Source organism: Alternaria rosae (assembly GCF_020736505.1).
Source record: "Alternaria rosae strain MPI-PUGE-AT-0040 chromosome Unknown BKA58scaffold_4, whole genome shotgun sequence".
NCBI lineage: Eukaryota > Fungi > Ascomycota > Dothideomycetes > Pleosporales > Pleosporaceae > Alternaria > Alternaria rosae.
The window spans coordinates 2,907,271-2,926,942 of record NW_025763573.1 but is presented as its reverse complement, the minus strand read 5'-3'; the positions used below and the strand labels follow the sequence as shown (position 1 = coordinate 2,926,942).

General features: G+C 52.5%; 7 protein-coding genes across 7 annotated transcripts; 2 read left to right on the top strand and 5 right to left on the bottom strand.

Moving 5' to 3' along the window:
• Nucleotides 1–277: 277 nt before the first annotated feature.
• Nucleotides 278–1,372, top strand: BKA58DRAFT_359954 (mixed-linked glucanase precursor; the record flags this gene model as incomplete). Its single annotated transcript, XM_046168743.1, has 1 exon — nt 278–1,372. One exon carries the CDS (start codon nt 278–280, stop codon nt 1,370–1,372), a length of 1,095 nt encoding a protein of 364 aa, XP_046026840.1.
• A 1,309-nt stretch (nt 1,373–2,681) lies between these two features.
• BKA58DRAFT_163649 (major facilitator superfamily domain-containing protein) lies at nt 2,682–4,463 on the bottom strand. Its single transcript, XM_046165028.1, has 2 exons — nt 3,243–4,463; nt 2,682–3,184 (listed from the first exon to the last, which is right to left on the bottom strand). The coding sequence occupies exons 1-2, from the start codon at nt 4,269–4,271 to the stop codon at nt 2,963–2,965; spliced, it is 1,251 nt and encodes a 416-aa protein (XP_046026839.1). The 5' UTR covers nt 4,272–4,463; the 3' UTR covers nt 2,682–2,962.
• Nucleotides 4,464–5,235: 772 nt separating this feature from the next.
• BKA58DRAFT_163647 (uncharacterized protein) lies at nt 5,236–7,612 on the bottom strand. The gene is made up of 5 exons (XM_046165027.1): nt 6,492–7,612; nt 6,330–6,444; nt 6,115–6,256; nt 6,033–6,059; nt 5,236–5,985 (listed from the first exon to the last, which is right to left on the bottom strand). Exons 1-5 carry the CDS (start codon nt 7,404–7,406, stop codon nt 5,391–5,393), a joined length of 1,794 nt encoding a protein of 597 aa, XP_046026838.1. The 5' UTR covers nt 7,407–7,612; the 3' UTR covers nt 5,236–5,390.
• Nucleotides 7,613–8,034: 422 nt separating this feature from the next.
• Nucleotides 8,035–9,974, bottom strand: BKA58DRAFT_411074 (uncharacterized protein; the record flags this gene model as incomplete). Its single annotated transcript, XM_046172270.1, has 3 exons — nt 8,035–8,082; nt 8,141–9,423; nt 9,473–9,974. 3 exons carry the CDS (start codon nt 9,972–9,974, stop codon nt 8,035–8,037), a joined length of 1,833 nt encoding a protein of 610 aa, XP_046026837.1.
• Nucleotides 9,975–12,614: 2,640 nt separating this feature from the next.
• BKA58DRAFT_383757 (Prefoldin) lies at nt 12,615–13,205 on the bottom strand. Its single transcript, XM_046170207.1, has 4 exons — nt 13,091–13,205; nt 12,973–13,043; nt 12,794–12,918; nt 12,615–12,747 (listed from the first exon to the last, which is right to left on the bottom strand). Exons 1-4 carry the CDS (start codon nt 13,149–13,151, stop codon nt 12,648–12,650), a joined length of 357 nt encoding a protein of 118 aa, XP_046026836.1. The 5' UTR covers nt 13,152–13,205; the 3' UTR covers nt 12,615–12,647.
• An 82-nt stretch (nt 13,206–13,287) lies between these two features.
• On the top strand, nt 13,288–15,366 carry BKA58DRAFT_163572 (vacuolar protein sorting-associated protein-like protein VPS4). Its single transcript, XM_046165026.1, has 5 exons — nt 13,288–13,660; nt 13,715–13,741; nt 13,791–13,962; nt 14,013–14,345; nt 14,397–15,366. The coding sequence occupies exons 1-5, from the start codon at nt 13,552–13,554 to the stop codon at nt 15,067–15,069; spliced, it is 1,314 nt and encodes a 437-aa protein (XP_046026835.1). The 5' UTR covers nt 13,288–13,551; the 3' UTR covers nt 15,070–15,366.
• Nucleotides 15,367–15,381: 15 nt separating this feature from the next.
• BKA58DRAFT_383753 (armadillo-type protein) lies at nt 15,382–19,598 on the bottom strand. Its single transcript, XM_046170206.1, has 5 exons — nt 19,176–19,598; nt 18,903–19,122; nt 18,679–18,854; nt 16,137–18,631; nt 15,382–16,079 (listed from the first exon to the last, which is right to left on the bottom strand). Exons 1-5 carry the CDS (start codon nt 19,356–19,358, stop codon nt 15,872–15,874), a joined length of 3,282 nt encoding a protein of 1,093 aa, XP_046026834.1. The 5' UTR covers nt 19,359–19,598; the 3' UTR covers nt 15,382–15,871.
• Nucleotides 19,599–19,672: the final 74 nt, after the last annotated feature.

Genomic DNA, 19,672 nt, shown 5'->3' with positions numbered 1-19,672 from the left:
CATGGAGAATTTTGGTTAGCGCTATATTATTGTGCAGCCGTGAAGTCAACAGCAAAAGCGTGGCATTGTGTTGGCACGCCTTCCACCTTTCGAATGGGTATAACCAGTCCTTCCTGGATTACGCCAAACTTCCCACAATGTTGCATCACTGTTTCATGGTCAATACAATTGACCTATAGAACAAAATCATTTCCTCTCTCACACACTTTTCATTGTTACCACGAACCTTTGCCGAACAAACGCAGGTGCAAACATGCGCTCGGAAATATCGTTTACTATGACCCTGGCGGCTCTCGCCATCTTGGGAGATGCGCACGGAGACCATACTAATGACAGAAGGCAGTACACTCTAACAGACGATCTTAGTTACAAGAACTTCTTCTCCGCCTTTGATTTCTTCAATGAAACCGACCCAACCAAAGGATTTGTCAACTATCAGAACCACGAAGATGCGACCAAGCGGGGCCTAGTAGGCTACCTTGAGGACACAAAATCCGTGTTCATAGGTTCAGACTACACCACTAAAGACCCTACTGGCCGCGCTTCTGTTCGCCTTGAGAGCAAAAAAAGCTGGAATCACGGACTACTAATCGCAGACATTCGTCATATGCCTTCCTCAGAATGCGGCACTTGGCCGGCGTTCTGGCTTTTATCGTCTTCAGTGCAATGGCCAAACGGCGGGGAAGTCGATATCCTCGAGGGTGTTAACGATTACGAAAGCAACTCTGTCACTTTACACACAACCAAAGGCTGTGTTGTTGATAACTCGACTGCGCCTGGAGGAAGATTTGGTGCTGTGGGTGGCAACAGCAATGCCCCATTTACTGGCCTTATGAGTACCGATGACTGCGATGTCACTGCACCAGGCCAAGAGAAGAATGTCGGATGCTCCATCCACGCTCCAGACACTATACCCAGTATTCAAAGTGGCGGCGGAAGCGGCAGTTCCGACAATACTGGTGCCACGCCTCTCCCCTCTTACGGTACCGACTTCAACAAAGCTCAGGGTGGTGTCTATACCATTGAATGGGCCGCCAGCAGCATCTCGGTGTGGTTTTTCCCCCGCGACTCCCGGGGCTTCACCGAGAACTTCTCTTCAAACACCACGACACCTGACCCATCAACCTGGGGCACACCTCTAGCACATTTCGGCGGTGCTGGTTGCGACTTTTCTGAGCGCTTCAAAGATCTGCAGATCATCTTCAACACCGCCTTTTGCGGTGAATGGGCAGGTGCTGAGTGGGATAAGTCTTGCGCCAAGAAAACCGGCGTTGCTACTTGTAATGAGTATGTACGCGATAACCCCCAGGCCTTTGTGGAGGCGTATTGGGAAGTGGCAGGATTGAAGTGGTTTCAGAAGGGTGCTGCGTAGAAGAGGAATACTATCAATCTCGTAATAATTATGCATGGTCCGATTATCGACGTCAAGACGAAAGATCGGTGATTGAATTCGGAAATATGTTCTATCGGTATCAGCCATTCAAACAATCTCGAAGCCGCGAGCCTGTTCTAGTCTCTATGTCTTTTAGCATTCGCGCAACTTTGGCAATGTGGCGTTGACACGTAACCCCAAAACGGCCGTTCGTCCCGAGATAACCCTCCCCCCTGTGTTCTCGTTTCACCGAGCACGGACAGTCGGTACGGGGCATAACGTATGTCGGATTTGGGCCGTTGTGCGTTGTGGTCGTGTTCCGAAACATTTTGCCTGTATGACGACACATGCCATGACCGTTGTAGAGACTGTCTTCTACTGAAGTCTAACAAACTCATGTGTCGATACAACCGATGAATGGCGTTGCGGTTGGGAGGAGTTCGGTTCATGTCACGCGTCGCGGATGCGTCAGATCTCCGGAGTGTCTGGCGAATGCAGGCTAGTGTAGGAATTGTTTGCGCCATCTCAGGACTATTTGACCACTCTCACGTTGACGCCTCACCGCAACATATCGCAACATCCGCGACGTCTCTCTCTGTTCCGGCAACAACATCTACTGCCCGCGCCAGATTATAGACCAGTACCTCTTCGGGGGGAGGATGATGGATCCAACTTACCAGAATGCTGTCGTGAAGGTTTTTACCGACTGCATAACTGTGGGACTCTGCTTCGAGCACATCACGTACCAAATTTATAGAGCGTACAAAGGCACTATGGCTGGCGATCCGATGCGAAAGCTGCTCTTGGATTTCTGGATTTGGATAGCGGATGAAAGTTGGGACGCTTCTGATATCATTGATAATGCAGGCAAAGACTGCACCCAGGAGTTGCTGGCTGCTTTGCTGGCGAAGCGGACACATCCTGGATGGTCTGGCAAAAATAGGCACATCAGGTCATGGACTGATCCTCATACCCAAGGAGCGTACTACGTTAAGATACCTGATGGCAAGAAGAGCGTGACCGCATAGCGAGACATCATCAACAGTTGGGTGGCGTACTGCCACTAGATTCGTTTTGTTCTCCGTCACCCAAGTATCCCATCGCCTCACATCTTGTAGCATACTGATAGAACTGCTCAACAGTACACCAACTTATCTCCATTCAGTGCATGGATGAAACACCACGAGTATCCTGGTCCCGATCCGACCCTATCGCTCGCCCCAGGAGCAGCTACAACCTAGTCAGGCCTCCTTGGTTGGCATATCCAGAGACCTACAGCATAAGGGATAACAAGGAGACGACCAAAGGTACCAGCAACAGCGGGGATATTGACAAAGGCTAGCGAAGAGCGTGTCAGCAAACGCTACAGAGAATTGGCAAAGGATATATTGTGCGAGCCTCTTCATGGTACATTGAGAGAGTAGGGTACTGCATAGAAAAGGAACTCTTGTAGATTGCTGCAGCTTCAGACTTTTGCCGGCCACTTTGCACGCATATGGTAAATTAGGGTAAGGGCATAGAATTAATGACCAAAGAAGAGCATTATCAATGCCGGCTAGCATCTGCTCATAACTTCAGTGCCGTATTTCTTTAGATCGTGTATCTGAATCTCGGGCTGTCATCGCCCATCTCTGCAACATCCTCATCACTCATCCCTTCAATCAGATGCTCTTCCTCACCCTTCTCACGTCTCGAGTTGATGCGCCCAAGATGGAACCACATAACAGCGTAGCATATGCAAGCAAAGGCCACCATAGCCATCGTAATACCATGGCCCTTGACGAAGCGAGGGCGATCGGCCGTGGGATAAATCTAACAGTTCGTTAGCAGCGTTTCGCACATGTCGTCTAGCATTTACTGGTAAACTTACAAAAGCACTCATAATACCCGCACAGTTACCAATACTCAACTGCAACCCCGTCGCAGTCGTCCTCTTTCCATATCGTGGCAAATTCGTAGGCAGCCAAGCCAGCGGCAGACCGACACAGACATACAAGCCCATTGCGACAAGGAAGCAGCCAGCGTAATGAACGCCTGAACTGGCGTCGCTGATCAACATGGCGTATCCGACGATACTTACAACACCGAGCAAGATGCTGTAGAATCCGCGCTTCTGCTGTTTATCAGAGAAGCGCGCAACGATTAGATAAGTGATTGCACCCAGTGCATAGCATGGAATCGTAAGGACCTGTATCATGGCGCTGCTGGCGGTGGTGTTGATTGACCTGATAATCGTTGGCAGGAAAGTCGAGTAGCCGTAAAGCATGGTATCACTTCCGAACTGTGCGAAGCAGAATACCCAAACTTTCCAGTCCTTGACGCACTTCCTTACATCCTCCCAGTGAAACTCCGCTGCTTTCTTCGTGTACCCCGTCTGGCGCTTGAGGCGAGCGGCGGCGAAAGCCTTCTCCTCAGCGGTGAAGAAGTAGGCAGTTTCCGGGGTGTCCGGTAGAATGAACCAGGTCGCGATACCCAGGACGAAGGTAGGAATACCTTCGATGATCATGATCCAGCGCCACCCGCGCAGGCCAGCCGTACCATCCATATGTCCGATGGCGTACGCAAGTAGTCCACCACAGGCTCCAGCCAGGGCAGCAGAGACGAAGAGGTATCCGATGCGTAGAGCAAGTTCGCGCTTGGTGTAGAAGAATGTCAAGTAAATGGCCATCCCGGGGAATAACCCTCCTTCCACGGCGCCAAGAAGAAGACGACATGCGATCAAACCGCCATAGCTCTGCACAATACCGGTCAAGGTCGCGATGATACCCCATGCGACAGTGATAAAGGCTATCCATCGCGAGGGCGTGAGTTTCTTCAGCACCAGATTTGATGGTACCTCAGACAGGATGTAGGTAACGAACAGAATCGAGACGGCAGTTTGGAACTGAGAATCGCCCATGTTAAGGTCTTCCTGTAATCCATAGAGACGCGCATTGCCGATGTTGACTCTGCAATCGCGTAAGTAAGTTCTTCGTACAAGCTACTGCGGACTCCGAGTCCCGTCAAGCCCCAAAAGACCGTGTTAAGCAAAAAGATCCAGAACTCACCTATCCAGAAAACTGAGCAAGTACAACAGCATAACCACCGGAATGACGAAAAGATCCAGCTTGCGCACAATCTTTGCTTCCAAAACCGGGTCGATGCCCTCTAGCTGCCTGCCAATCTCATCGCTCTCTTTCGCGGCATCAGGCACAGCCGGATCGTACTGTTTCTCGATGTCGCTCATGGTGTCGTCAGGCGTCCTCGCCTAGTAGTGCCTCGGAGAATTAAGCAACAATGATCGATGACTCCACGTGAGGAAAAACGGTTGTCGCGTCAAAAACGCAAGATGGCGGCAAATGCGTCAGGAAGGGATGGTGAAGAAAAGAGCAGCGAGCGTCGCGTTCTTAATGCATCCGGCCAGAATTCTGATCCGTCATCACGTAGCAACTCCACGACTTTGCCACGGAAGGGAAATGCTCATGCTTTAAATTCGTCGACGGCCTACGGCTTCGACATCGGACGAGTCTGCAAGGGGGCCCACTCTGAACATGTCGCCCGCGGGCAGATCCATGGCGGGGGGCTGGGACCAATGGAGCATAGAGCTAACGGTTTGTGGTATGACGTTGATGGTTACCCTGCCGGTAACACAGATACGACTGCTGGGCAACTGATAACGAACCACACGCGTTGCTGTGGCCTATTGTCTGCCAATGTTCCAAGGTTGGGGGAGATATCAGACAAAGGATGGGGGTGCTCGCGTGCCCTTTTGAGGGAAGTGGTGGGGACAGGCATCTTGCGTGGTTTGACATGTTCAGCGCGTTAGTCTGCTGTCATGCATCGCTTAGCAATGCGATTAGTCCTTGGTTGACCTGTCTGACCAAACAATCGCTCCAGCAGGACTTGGAGACGCGATTGCATCACATCACACTTTGTTGTGCAGATCAGCGCTGATCCCGAAACACGTTCCACAAGACGAGCTAATCACTAATTGACACCATTTGAGTGGGGATTTGCATTATCAAGCTGACAGACGCCCTCATATCGGCTCAGACGATGTCAGCGACGGATAACCAAAGGGCGTCGTATCCCAATCGATAGGGAGCACGATGCCAGAGTATATGTCGATCTGCGCTGAGGGATCAACAGGCCACCCCAAGTCGTCGCGCGGAAAGTCGATCTCAGCCACTGCAGGGTCCGCATCCACGCTCACGGTATGCTGGACGCAGGTACCGGAAAGACTTGACCGTGCAATCGCACGAACCTCCTTCGCCATTTTCATTCCGAGTGGCCATATAGTCCCCATCGTGTTCAGAAAGCCGATGCTGAGACGCACACGATCTCGCGCTATCGACAGCGCGTGCCCGTCCAACAGATAGGCACATACAGACACTTGTGCTGCCGCGAGTTGCGCGGTTAGACACATGATAAAAACGTTGTGCTTTTCGAGAGCGCATGGGATTGCGAGGAGTTTGGTATGCATTTCGGTCGCCTTGAGCACACGTGCGGTATGTGTGTTTCGCCCAGCTTTGGGCGTAAGCGTAAAGGGAGAAGGAGGTAGAAAAGACTGCGTGGTCATCTCTTCAGGAAGGTGAGCTAGTGATGAGAAGGGCCTATGCAGTGTTGAGATGACTCTATCTTTGTCAGCATAACAGTAGCAGTACGTGAAGGAACGTATTACATTGCAGCACACATATGTGCCATGTACCTGTTGCACGTGTCATTAGCGATCATGTATTCGTCTGGCTGATAGTGTGGCATACATCACCTCATCTACTTGACCATCTGGTCGAAGCGGGTCCTTCTTACAAGCCGGCAGCATCGACGACCATATCGCTAACTTCATGTCGCAGTTCTCGGTCATCGTTTCGCTAAATATAGCAGTGTCGATGAAGGACTTCATGACTGGGACTGTTAGACATCATACGAAATAGATAACGGCTTTCGTTGAGTACGTCGACCTGTGATCTATACTTACTGCAAGCGATGATCATTCCGATATCATAAAGATACACGATTGACGAGTAAACGATCTCAACCTCTGCAAATTCACGGTTCTGGTACTCAGCCCACGTCATCACAAGCGGAATGTTCTGCTCACGTCAGCTCTCGTCTCTATCTACGCACTATGTCGACGTACCCCTGACTCAAAGTGCTCATCATCGCATGGTAGATCAACAGTGTTCGACACGAGAAGTAGTGTGTAGAAGGGCGTGTTGGTGACAAGGGCGAAGTTTTGATCCACGATGTATAGTACGTAAAACGTTCGCCTCCAAGACTCTTCCAGTACAGCGCTACCTTCACCATACGCTCGAACAAAATCTCTTTCGTTCATGCACAATTCTAATGCGACTGTGATAGCTTTATCCAGGTGCCTACGAGCCTCAGGTCTGGAACTGCTGTGGAACTCAGCAAGAGCAAACAGCAGCAGCGCTTGGACATTGAATGGTGTATGCGCAAGGTCGGGTGACGTGACAGCTTCCATAGCCGTCATGTGGTATGTTTCCGATGGAGTCCAAGGGGCGTAGATGGATCCAATCCATTCCAAGACGGATAGTAGTGTGGTCATTCCATGATTCTCATGTAGGCGCCTGGCTTGCAGATAGTGGAGAGGCAGTACGACTGGCCACGAAGGCCAAAAGTGTTCGAAGAATAAATCCACGAGTCGCTCATTGTCAACCTGAAAAATGATACGATTTTGCTGGACCTCGTTGCGTCTACGAAGAGGTATGGAACGACCTGATGAGCCGCTCTCGAAGGATCCCAGGCTAGACTGGTCAGACGGCGATGGCACTGGTACATGAGATGTTCCGCTGTTACGCCCATCCCAACTGGTTGCTTCCTTGGGTTCTTGTTGCAGTCGCAAACGTCGCTCCGCAAGTGCGGCTTTGCTAAGGCCTCCTCTTCTAGACTTTTGATAGATGCATTCTTTCCCGTCGCGCCTGCATCGGTTGCAAGTGGGTTGCGTGGAGTCGCACTTGACGTGTCTATAACGACACTGGATACAGGCGAGCACTACTCGGTCGATTCGTTTAAGATTCGGCGATGGTTCCATTGTTGAAGCAGAACAAGAGGAAGACTGGAGGCTGCTAGAGGATCAGAACGTAATCCAGAGTCCGCCAAAAGCGACCCTGCGCGTCAACAATGGTAGGTCGATGTCAAGGACATCCAAAAATAAATGTACATTCCGGTGAGCGGAAGATGAGCACGAGGCGTAGGGCTGATCTCACTGGTTGCACAGGTTCCAAGTTGGAGGCCTGCCGAGTCGGCAAGAGTCGGATGTGCATTCAGGATTTGGGGGCCGCTCCTTCTTCCTCAACACGTTGCGTCGGTAACCACAAATTATTAACACAGCTTAGGCATGAACAACGAGCGCATTCTCGCGCATGACATACATCTGAGTTCAACTAACACTCGTAGTGTCATCATTAATCCCGTACATTCGCAAACCTTCTACCCTACTACCATGAACTAGAAATAATCGCACTAATAAATCCACAATCAGCCTTCGTGATACGACAGGCCAACGTAGCAACATCCAAGTCTCTGGTCTCAATGTACAAAACATGTAATCATATGCGTTCCAGACCTGACGGCCAATAAACCGTACCAGCTGGGGTTGTCGCTTTCCGGTCGTATATCTATAATCGAAGGCGATAAAGCAGAAGGAACATGCCGCAAGCTTAACGCAGCTTGCCATGATCCTGAGCCTCTTTGACTTGTTCAAAGACCTGCAATATAATGTTAGTTCTTCGGATCTCGTACATTTATAAGAATGGCGTTGCATACCTTGAGCATCTTCCTACGTGCACCAAGAGCATTAACTCCACGCTTCTCCAATCCTTCGTCATCGAGCTCGATAAGCTCCTGCCACTTGAGGTCCTTCAGGTTGTCTGTGTACTTGTGCAGACGGAGACTCCGAAGCCAGTTGGGAATGTCCGAAAGCAGGCCAGGGTCGGTAGGATCCTCCGGGGGCTTCGAGCTGCCGCGACGGCCTCGGGGAGATCGACCACGATCAATGTTGTCACCGAGGAAGCCATGGCCCTCATTACTGCCGCCGGCAAGACCAAACTGAGCAAGGTTGAGAGCGCCCATACCGTTGTTCATCATGCCACCACCGTAGTCAGCAGCCAAGAACCCGTTAGCTTGAGGCGATGTGAAGTTGCCCATGGCACCCATGCCCTGACCCTGCATCGCGAAGCCAGGGGAACTAGGACGAGATCGGCGGCCTTGCATAGCAGCCAATTGCTGGGCCTGAAGAGCGGCCGCTTGCTGTGGAGTCAGTACTTGGCCTAGCTCGTTTGTCATAAGGATGTTTCCATTGCCCATCTGAGGCATGCCGGGTGACATGGGACCGTTGTCCGAAGATCGGGCGCGGCGAAATTTGCGTACATCGTCCAGCTGAATGCGGTTGTTGACCGTAGACAACGCGGCCAGTTTCATAGCAGTGGCGTTCGCGACCATATCGGCCTGGTTGTTCGACTGCTGGAAATTGGCGACCATGGGAGTGCTCAGCTGGGAGGCCCAACTTCCACCTTGAGCGTAAGCAGGCGAAAGGAGCGGCATGTTGGAGGAGTTGGCTTCGAGGGCATTCAGAGTAGTCGTCTGGACATTGTTGCTATCGTTCTGGAGGGGGAGACGGGGCGAGCGAAGGCCGGCGGAAGGAGGTGGCTGAGTGAACTGGCCCATGGGCGGCTGCTGGTGTTGCTGCTGACCCGAAGATTTGGGGCGGTTCGCGCCCTCGTTCCAGGGTGATGCTGGTGGAGCATTGTTCTCCCTCTTGTTGTCTTCGGGGGCAGAGATGGTAGGAGCGGCTAGAGAGCTGCGATCTCCAACGGTACTATTGCGGTTCGACGCCGGCGCAACACCAACTACGTCGGTGAACTCAGCCTTCTGCTTGGCGATGGCAGCCGCGGCGTCCGGGAACATGCGGTTGATCTGAGATGTCTCCAAGCCCGAGTTGCGTTTTCCAGCACCCGGGGATGGCGGCGGACGGCCGAGGCCCATAGAATGACGGTTTTCGCCAGTGCCGAGCTTGCTCATGGCGTCGCTCAGTTTCTGCGTCATAGGATCTAGTTCTCGTCAGCATAGAAAGTAAGCCGTGATAGCCGTCAGGCTTACCTTTTTCTCCGAAGTTGGCAGGGGACAGGACTCCAGACATGGGCACGTTCTTGGACATCTGCTGCAAGACTTGGATGAAGAAGCGAATCTGCACCTGTGTCGTCTGCTGGAGGAGAGCGTAGAGGGCTGCAGTTCTCTCGGCCTCACTAAGGACGCGGAACCACTGTTCGATAGCGCTCAGCTCATCCTTGAAGTCCTGGTCAAGAGTGGCTGTCGCCATCTCTTCGAGCGTGTTCTCATACTGGTCGATGTCGGCGAGCCACTGCTGAGCAGCGCGTTCCATCTCATCGGGGTTGCCTGACTGCGTGTTGTTGCGGCCAAAGTAGATTTCGGAAGCGGGACGAATGCCACGGTTGGCAAGAGGGGACGGGAAGCCGCCTAGATCAGCTGAGGCACGGAGATGGTGGTTGGCGCCGAGGGAGGATCGGGCTTGCGGGGGACGGAGCGAGCTGGAACCCTCGGGGGTGCTGTTCCTGTTGGCGGCGATATGACTGGCAGACATGGTGGTGGTGGTGAAAGTAGTCAACGGTGGTTCGCAGTGTAGAGGCTGAAATTCTGTCTGCTTATCAGTACGGCCCGCCCGAGTGCCCACCGACCGAATGCTGGCAAACGTACAGTGTAGAGTGGGCAAGTACACGAAGGATGGTAGTGATGCACACGAGTCTTCTCCTGCAGTCCCAGCTGTGCCTCAAAGGAGAGCTCGATGAATTCGCGGGAGGGCTGACAGGTGCAGGGGATGCGCTGTGCTATGGTGCACGAGCGGGCCAGGCAATAAGAAGAGACAGCGTAATATATCAAGGTACAAAGAAGGGAAACTCAGCGACAGGAGGTCGAGTGTGAAGATGTCCAGAGGAGTGTTCGCTGCCAGGAGTCCGTGTCGAAAAGCCCGCGGCGTTCCTTAGCGTTGGGCCAATCACGGCAACCCTGCGCAAGGCTGAAGCAACGGCTCGACAGATCTAGCCTGGTCCTCAGCTGTTACAGATAGTCGCGGCATACGTTACTACAAGCCTTCTGTTTGGATGGCCTCCATGGCTATCTCCGATTGTGTCAAGGGCGGTCACGGCTGCAGCTGCCTGTGAATCCCTCGCCTCTCCCCGTGGTACACCTCCACACGCCCACCCACCACTTGACCGACTGTGGCACTCTGGCCGTTTCGAGTCGAGCAAACGCGTCGGCGGCGTGCTAGCCACACGATGGCATGCACTGTCAGCAAAGGAAGCACACAAATCGCGCCGTTCTTGTAACAGCTGCTACTGTGCCGTGCTTCTTATTGGCGAGCCGCGCCGTCAAACGCTCCGAGAAACAAAAGGAATTCTTCCCGAGACGTGTTCATGCATTGCCCGCTGCTAAAGTTAGTCGTTCGGATCCACCGGTACAAAAGTTGTACCTCTCCAGGTCGTGTTCTATCATTGCAGGAGCGTCGCGATGCCTGACGACCCACTTGCCTGATTAGACATATGATGCTCACAGGTGCATGCGCTAATCTTGGAATGGCTGAAGCCACGTGCCCTCGATAGCGCTTTACGAACAGGTGAATGTGGATACAATCCACCCTGAAGTGAATGAGGGTGATCGATAAAGATAACCTGGCGGCGATTGTCCTTGTGAAGAGGAGGCGCGAGACTACCTATAGGCAACATGGTCGACATCAATCTGTTCAACCTGCAATTCACACAGCCAGAGCAAATCCTCGTCGACAACAATTTCCTTAGAACAACAAGTGGTGGCATGTCGCTATTAAAAATAATAAGCAGCTTGCGTACGCGGTTCAACATCTGCGCATCCGGGGGACCTATCTCCGCGAAATACTATTATTTTTAAAAAGCTAAGAAGGCTTTATTGCCTTAATAGTCTACAAACTAAAGCTTCCGAGGCAACGTCGACTTCAGGGCACCTGTTTAGTTTTTCCCTTGAATGGGGCCGTTGATATGTCAGAAGGTAGCGATGAGGTGGATGAAGATAGTCGTTGAGGAGTGTTGGGAGGTTAGAGTGTCAAAGTGCTGGGATGCTGGACTGTGCTGCGGCTGGCTGCTCTCGCTCTTCACAGACCTGAGATGTATCCTCTTCTCTATACCACTCTTTGACTTCTCGTTAGACAATGTATCTCTCAAGACATCGGATGTGCTTTGTGTGTTTCAAGACTGTATGATGTGGCATTGACATGCTATAAACTAAAGGTAAAAACCGAGAAGCTAAACAGTAGGTCGGAAGTGAACTCCGGGTGCGCAAGAAGTATTCCGGGTGGTATGTACCAACACTCAACCGGCGGATGCTGCCATCAGGAGCGAGTTCCAGCCACGCACAAGGGAGTTCCGTCGTATGCCTCTGAGTTCCGAACGCCCAGACACTTTGGTATCGAATGCCTTCCTCCTTGAGTTACTGAGTGTAAGAGTGGGAGGCAGCTTGGCCGACAAGGATAGCTACCTTGGCCTTGGACCTTGAGAGCACCTCGTACGCCGCAATTTCCCAGAAATCATAAAAACTGGGTGGCAAAGCTCGGAATAGATCTTCTGCGGGGTAAGTGGTACATGGCAGGTGCGAAGAAGGCAAGTGCGGACGTGAGTCTTTTACAGCAGGCGCGTAACTGGAAGTCGCGCCTGATTTACGCTGTCAGGTTTGGTGTTACTTTCAAAGCATTTCTAAAATACCATGATCAATTGCACAACATGTCCCAATGAACGTTGGCGGCGGTTGGGTTATCATTGCCCACCACAACTCTGATACTGAGGCTACAGGGACGGTCTGAATCAGCCATGAACGCTACAGTAGTTATGAGAACTCACTAAGGATGAACCCAGTTGTACTAGGCAGAGCCATTGCCCTGGAAATCAATCTTGGGAATCAGTAGCGGCTGAAGTAACAGTCTGATGGTTTTCCAGGACACAATGTGGCTTGAGTGAGACAATTGGTCTCGCTTTGATCACGACTGATGGGCCCATGAGTGAGATATGCCTAGACCGAATACGTAGGATCATGGTGCTGGCCACACTGATCACACCAGAGCAGGAAAAAAAAACCTCACTGCAGAAGAATCTTGTGCGTAGATGAAAATGTTCCTCAGCCGAAATGGGTATCTTATTGTTTTACATCTGCCGTGCTCAAAGTTTCATGATGATGCTGCTGCTTGCTGTGATTGCTGTGCTGCCGACTGGATCTGGATAATCTAGTTTGGGCATTAGCAATCCGCGTAACAAGACACGTTTGAAGAACGTACCTCGCCCTTGATCTTCTCACTCTTGTCCTGTATACCCTGTATCTGTTTCTCGATATCCTTGCTGCATCCAGTCAGAAGAGACCCATCGCACTAACCGACCCACTCACATCTGTTTGTCGATAAACTCGAGGCGACCATTGACCGACATGACTGCCTCCGTCTTGTCCTGCTTCAGCAGTACGGGGCCGATTTGTTTATAGATGTTTGCATCGTCGTCAAGGATGTCAAACTCCTGAGGTGACGTCTTTCAGTATGTTATCCGAGGCCGTGTGTAGTCTTCGCATACCTTTTTGACGGTACTATTCTCCTGTTGTTGCGACTCGAGCTTCTGGCGGGCCTCTACTGCAGTTCCGAGCTCTATTCCGAAATTAGCGAAGGATCCATGAGCTTTGGACGCGGCTTACCAGCCTGAAGGCCTTGGTAACTATCAGACAGTGCCTGCAGCTTCTTTTGCACGTCTGCCATGGCTTTGGTGATGCTGAGTGACGCGTTCTGCAAAGCTCGGTGCAGTTATTCGGAAGTCGCGAGTGGGATGCTGAACTTCCTCCATCCGGTTAGAAGCAACGCGGGGCTAGCTGCCTTGGCCGTACCTGGAGCGACGGTCACCTCTCGTGTACGACCGCAAAGCTCATTCACGCGGAACAATCTCGAGCGCAACCTCGACTAAATATCGTCGATCGAAGCTGCGAATCCTTCCATTACCTCACATACTCGCTCTGGCTCCGCGCAACCACAGGCAGCCTGCACGCGATTGCCCCACTCAGATCGCCCTCCGCCGCTCATACATCGATCAATCAACACACCAGGCGACGCGCGCTCCGAGAACCACGCTCGCTGAAGCCCCCACAATCCTCCGGTCTTCAAAATGAGCAACGCCGACTTCCTCGGCCGGGCCATCGAGACGGTCAAAAAGGCAATTGAGACGGACACGGCGGGCGAATATGAGAAGGCGTATCAGCTGTACTACAGTGCTCGTCAGTGCCACAGGATATAGACCATGTAAATTTGGATGCTAACTTCATGCGCAGTCGAACTGTTCATGCTCGCTCTCAAATGTACGTTGATCGGATTCTGTAGATTGGCAAACATACTGACGCTCAGTAGGGGAGAAGAACCAGAAGTCCAAGGATATGATCCGCGGCAAGGTAGCCGAATACATGGAGCGCGCCGAGAAGCTCAAACAACATCTGAACCAAAATGACGCCTCGAATCGCAAGAAGCCAGCAGCCATGGGCTCGAACGGCAAAGCAGCAGGTGGAAGTGGAAAGGGCGGAGGGTACATATCAAGTCTACACCTGTCGAGAGTTCGCAACTAACCTCTAACAGCGACGAAGACGAAGGCGAACAAGACGCCGACTCCAAAAAGCTCCGCGGTGCGCTCGCCGGCGCCATTCTATCCGAGAAGCCCAACATTCGATGGGAAGACGTAGCAGGTCTGGAGATGGCAAAAGAAGCACTCAAGGAGGCCGTCATATTACCCATCAAGTTTCCACACTTGTTTACTGGAAAGCGACAACCATGGAAGGGCATTCTTCTCTACGGGCCACCTGGTACCGGTAAGAGTTACTTGGCAAAGGCGGTCGCTACCGAGGCGAACAGCACATTCTTCAGTGTCTCTAGTTCCGATTTGGTCAGCAAGTGGATGGGTGAATCAGAACGGTATGTGGAACCGTTCACTTCGGCGCGACGCGGCAACTGACATGATGTTAGACTCGTAAAGCAGCTCTTCGGTATGGCTCGCGAAAACAAACCCTCGATCATCTTTATTGACGAGATCGACGCTCTCTGCGGACCTCGAGGTGAGGGCGAGTCGGAAGCATCACGGCGTATCAAGACAGAACTGCTAGTGCAGATGGACGGTGTCGGCAAAGACTCGAAGGGCGTGCTTATTCTCGGTGCAACCAACATCCCGTGGCAACTCGATTCTGCCATCCGAAGACGATTCCAGCGGAGAGTTCACATCAGCCTGCCAGATCAACCCTCCAGGATGAGGATGTTCGAGCTTGCGGTTGGCAACACACCTTGCGAGCTGAGCCAGGCCGACTACAAGAAGCTAGCCGAGCTCAGTGAGGGATATTCCGGGTCTGATATCTCGATTGCGGTACAAGACGCGCTCATGCAACCCGTACGACTCATCCAGACAGCGACACATTACAAGCCTGTCGAGGTAGACGGCCAAACAAAGTGGACACCGTGCTCGCCCGGTGACCCGCAAGCAGAGGAGAAGTCGTGGACAGACCTAGACGGCGATCAGCTACTCGAGCCACCTCTAAAGGTCAAGGACTTTGTCAAGGCGATTAAGGCTTCAAGACCGACTGTGAGTAGAGAGGATCTGGACCGCAGCGCCGAGTGGACAAAGGAGTTTGGCAGTGAGGGCGCGTAGACGAACCGTTTGTTGTCGTTTGAGGCAGTGCTGTATATCTTCGAGGCGCTTTTGGTGTTTATATCCCGTTCTAGCATAGCGATCCCAGGCCGCACATGGATCGGCCGGCGTTGATGCTTCGAATACATGAGCAAGTTGAGGCCTTTTCCCCCAAATGATGCTATAAAGGCAATACTCCATGTACATCCATAGTCCACTTCCATGTGTTCTGCATTGAGGAAAACATCGTTACAACTTGTCACTGGGGATGGCTAGAGGTTGTGTCGCATTTTGCTGCACACACTCTATCAAATCTTACCAAGTAAGTGGCTGTTAAGATAATGTATACTTCTGGCTTGATTGTATTCTGTAGAATGCGACACAATTCGTAACCGGCCCCATGTGTCGTGGCGCACTACGTGATCTCATACTGCAGAGTAAAGGCTTTTGAATGATGATGGCTCATTTCTCTGGACTAAGCTAATATAGCCTAGTCCATTCCATAGCACAATCGGAGTGGGTGAGGGGACGAAGGGGAAACTTGGGGGGAATATATGTAAAACCGGACCTGACCTGACCTAACCACCTAACCTAACCTAACCAAAACAAGCACCCCGCCGTGATCAAGATGCTTCTCTATACTTCGCCAGCCTTGTCATCAATGACGAGGCTCAGAGATCCTCACGTCATGCTCTTACATCGTGTCTTCATGCTGATGTCATGTCACAATTCCAAATCGAACGCCGCTCATGCATCGTGTCCCATGCGGTTTTCCTTCCACAAGTCCATAGAATTGACCATTTACGAATGGCGTAGTCAGCCTCTAGCTGAAGTAGGCTTGCGCAGTACGCTGCTGCTCTGGTGTCAGAGTCGCGGCAGCTTGGCCAAGATCGGTGCTGGTCGCTTGGATCAGAGCTTTGACGGATGCGACAACACGGTTCGCCGTCTGTCCTTGCAGAGTTTCGGCCTCCAGGGCTTGCACAACGTAGTTGAAGACCTTGGCGGGTTGAGAGAACACAGCTTGGTTTTGTCTAGGAGATGTCAGTATGGCTCTCATACATACTCGGTGTGTTGCTAGGTTAACTTACTGTTCGATGAGCTGAGCTAGGAAGGCATAAGCGTATGGTGTAGCCTCCTCGTCGTTGGTGATGGGAAGCGTATCCATCCAGGCAGCGGCGACGCTGTCCCAGTTCGCGACCTTGCTTGCATTATAGTGTAGGATCTTGGCAATTGCAGCCGAAGCATTCTCTGTCGCAAAAATGTCGTCGTCCGCGCGGGCATTCGGTCTCTGTGTAACCTGGAAGAGCGTCTCCAGGGACGCCGCAACAAATTCGGACCAGTTCTCTCCACCCTTGTGAGCTGCAACACCGATTCCGTATACTGCTGCCTGGCGATTGGCAGGGACGTCGTCTTGCATACCATCGATGAGAGGTTGGATAATTTGGTCCTTGTATTGCCAGGACTCTGGACCACAGAACTCGAGCACATCGTCGTAGATGCAAATCGCCCACTGGCGTTGAGTGGGGTCTGGGTTAGCAGCGGACAAGCTATAGAACTGGGTTAATTCAGCCCAGTAAGGCAAGAACGCTGTGCCCATGGTCTTGAAGATGCTGTGGAACGCCTTGTTCATGTCTGAGAGGAGCGTCTGATCGTCTTCTATGGCAAACAGCAGATCTTCCGAAGCTTCCTCGCCATCATCATTCTCGGCCTGCTCCTCTAGACGTTCCTTTACGCGTACGTGGTAGTCTTGAAGCACGCTTCTAGCGGACTCAATAAAGGTCGTCATGTGTGCGTTGGTGAGGCAGTTGCGGCCGATGCACTCTAGACACTCGTAGAAGCATTGGTACATCTCGGCGAGGGTATCAATGGCGGGCTCAGTGCTTAGCACTTCGAGGACACGCTCGACGGTGCGTCCCCACAGCTCGCTCAGTTGTGTAGATTCCGGACCGTGGGCCTTCTTGTACGCATTCAGCAGCGCTGGAACACACTTGGCTGATGCGACTCGCACGGGGTCGTGAAAGAAGAAAGCTAGGCCTGGGAGCGCGATCTTCTCCATAATGTCGTTGACGTAGGGCTCGAAAGCGTCCTCTAGAACTTGCGCGTAGATGACAATGAGCTCGATAGCCATGTGTTTGTCGTCAAGGATGCTGGTCTTGATTCCAATAACCTTGCCCTTGAGCGGGACCAACTCCCAGCCTTCTTCATCTTGGATCTGGGCGACTTGTTCCTCATCGTCGAGAAGTTGGATATCAGCCTTGGCTCCAGCAAGCTCGGTCAATGGTGGGATGACACCAGCAAGGAAAGGAACGAATTCCCGTCCTAGAACACGGCACATGCGGCCCCAGCAGTGGAGGAGATAAGATGCTTGCGGGTCATCGGCCTCGGAAACACTGTTCTGGATCCGTCCGAGCAGCTGTACAAGGTTGAGTGCGTCTTGGCCCATACGATCCTTGCCGACAGCGAGAGCGATGAGCGTCGCGCACTCCATGGCCTTGGCGCGGAGAAGTCGGTATTCCTTGGATTGCTCCTCTTGTAGAACATTAAAGAGAAGAGGCATAAGCGTGTCGTAGTACTTGGAGAAGGCAGCCTCTGCGGAATCCGCAACAGTGGCAATAGTAGACAGGGCCTGTTCCTGTACGAAACGCTTGGGACTCTGCAAAAGCATGAGCAGGTGGTTGAGGAGCTGGTCCAGGTATGGCTCAAGGATATTCTTCTCAGCCTCCTCACAGAAGTTGACTAGAGCAGCAGCAGCGTGCGCCTGCACGCGCGGCTCCGAAGACTCCAAGACGGGGATGATGTTGGGTAGAACGACCTGGTGGTACGTCTCTTGCATGGTGCCGGCAAAGTCAGTCGACATTTGTCCCACAGCATTGCAAGCGGCCCATCGCACTCGTGGATGGGGGTCTCGGAGCGCAGGCAACACGAGATCCAGGACTTTGTCAAGCTCGCCAACCATCAGCTCGCGACAGCCCTCGGAGATGGCTGATATCGCCATGAGAGCAGCGTGCCTGTCGCGCCACGCCGAAGAAGTCATCATGCGCGGAAGCCAGTTGAACGTTGGAGGCAGAATGGCTTGTCCACCGAGCTTGTTTGCCAGACGATCCATACACTGCTCACCAGCCACGTGGTTCGAGTCGCTCTCTTCATCCAAGTCTTCTGACACGTTCCACTCCTCAGCATCGTCATCGTCAGCTCCAACATCGGTCATCAAAGACAGACATTGAGTAACCATATCATTGGTGAAGTTGGCATCCTTCTTGCACATCAGAGGTGCGTTATCCGCGAAGGTCGCCATGAGTTCCAACGCGTTCTGCCGAGCCGTCTCTCCTAGATCCTTGTCCTGGATAACGGAAATGCTGAACTGAACGAGGTCGTTGAACGGAGGCTTGAACATCTTGGGCGCAACTTCAGCAAGGTCGATGAGCGAGATGAGGGCCTTTGTGAGAAGCTCTGCATCGCCAGATTCCTTGATTGGGGGTAGGATGCTGAGGATCTCTCCGACAAGAGAATAGTATTTGGACTGGGCCTTCTTGGTGATTGAGCGGAAGAAGGACGCGAAGGCTTCGACGGATGCGATTTTGACCTGTGAGATGTAAGTTGAGGGCTTCCAGGTGAATGCGAAAGACGAACCGATGTCTCACTGTCGGCAAAGCCGCCCTTGAAAGCAGTCAAGACTACGTCTTCATGCTGCTTCTCAATGATCTGCGGGGTTGTCGAGAATATTCTAAAAGCGTTCTCGCGCTGCGCGGGGTCTGCGGACTGGCTTGCCTGGAACAACGCGCCCAGAAGCTCCGGCCATGCAACGCCTAGATGAATTTAGACATGTTTCTGTAGAACGTCCCGTTGACTCGTACCTTCATCTGTGTGCTGACGTGCGAGCTCGGCAACAGCGTCTCCAACCTTGGTGCGTACTGAGTTATCCGTCTCGTTGGCAAGGCAATGGAGCAGCTTGGCGCGTATGGCTTCGCGCTCGGGGGCGTTGAGGGTTAAGAAGAGGTCGGCGGTCTGGCCTGAGGGCGCCTTTCGCGGTTTCGACGACTGTCGCCTGAAGATGACAGCGGCGAATGTCCGTGTCTAATACAGCCTGTAAGCTAGAATCCAGGGTTTCGACCAAGCGGGACCCTTACTGAAGTATCCTGTGCCAGCTCGATCTGCTCTGAGAGGCCCATCAAGAGCACCTCGGGCCTCTGGGCAACCCACTCGTCATTCAACTGCTGCTCGGCAGCCGTGCGCTGAATATTATCCGGCGACTGGAGGCCCTGCAGCAGGGTCGCCAGCGCCGTGTGGACCTCGGCGGGAAGGACAGACATGTCGTATGCGTAGATTGGTAGTGGAGGGCAGCGGCCCAGGAAGAGTGGTGTCGTTCACAGGCAACAAGGGAATTCGGTCGCTTGGTTCTCGGTAGTGCTGCTTTCGGAGCGCGTGTGACGTGTTGGAGCGCCCCTACTGCAGTGGAACTCTGCAGAAAGAAGCAGCGTATATTCTGGTGCAGACAAGATCTTTCGGCGGCAGAGACTGGGGCTTGGTGTGGTTTTGGCGTCGCCTCAAGTCATTAATGTCGATGTTTTGGTGCCCAGGTGGGGTGTAGGCCAAAAAATCACAGTGCGTGCTCATTGGTCAGTGT

Coding starts and splice junctions, on each gene's coding strand:
- BKA58DRAFT_163649 (XM_046165028.1), bottom strand. CDS start 4,271: ATGGGCGATTCTCAGTTCCAAACTGCCGTCTCGATTCTGTTCGTTACC. Junction 3,185..3,242: donor CGGGTATTATGAGTGCTTTT/GTAAGTTTACCA, acceptor ACGAACTGTTAG/ATTTATCCCACGGCCGATCG.
- BKA58DRAFT_163647 (XM_046165027.1), bottom strand. CDS start 7,406: ATGGAACCATCGCCGAATCTTAAACGAATCGACCGAGTAGTGCTCGCC. Junction 6,060..6,114: donor GGTCAAGTAGATGAGGTGAT/GTATGCCACACT, acceptor CACGTGCAACAG/GTACATGGCACATATGTGTG. Junction 5,986..6,032: donor GCACATATGTGTGCTGCAAT/GTAATACGTTCC, acceptor TGACAAAGATAG/AGTCATCTCAACACTGCATA.
- BKA58DRAFT_383757 (XM_046170207.1), bottom strand. CDS start 13,151: ATGGCAGACGTGCAAAAGAAGCTGCAGGCACTGTCTGATAGTTACCAA. Junction 13,044..13,090: donor TTACCAAGGCCTTCAGGCTG/GTAAGCCGCGTC, acceptor ATTTCGGAATAG/AGCTCGGAACTGCAGTAGAG. Junction 12,919..12,972: donor AGAATAGTACCGTCAAAAAG/GTATGCGAAGAC, acceptor ACGTCACCTCAG/GAGTTTGACATCCTTGACGA.
- BKA58DRAFT_163572 (XM_046165026.1), top strand. CDS start 13,552: ATGAGCAACGCCGACTTCCTCGGCCGGGCCATCGAGACGGTCAAAAAG. Junction 13,742..13,790: donor GTTCATGCTCGCTCTCAAAT/GTACGTTGATCG, acceptor GACGCTCAGTAG/GGGAGAAGAACCAGAAGTCC. Junction 14,346..14,396: donor TGGATGGGTGAATCAGAACG/GTATGTGGAACC, acceptor ACATGATGTTAG/ACTCGTAAAGCAGCTCTTCG.
- BKA58DRAFT_383753 (XM_046170206.1), bottom strand. CDS start 19,358: ATGTCTGTCCTTCCCGCCGAGGTCCACACGGCGCTGGCGACCCTGCTG. Junction 19,123..19,175: donor AGCTGGCACAGGATACTTCA/GTAAGGGTCCCG, acceptor AGGCTGTATTAG/ACACGGACATTCGCCGCTGT. Junction 18,855..18,902: donor ACGTCAGCACACAGATGAAG/GTACGAGTCAAC, acceptor AAATTCATCTAG/GCGTTGCATGGCCGGAGCTT.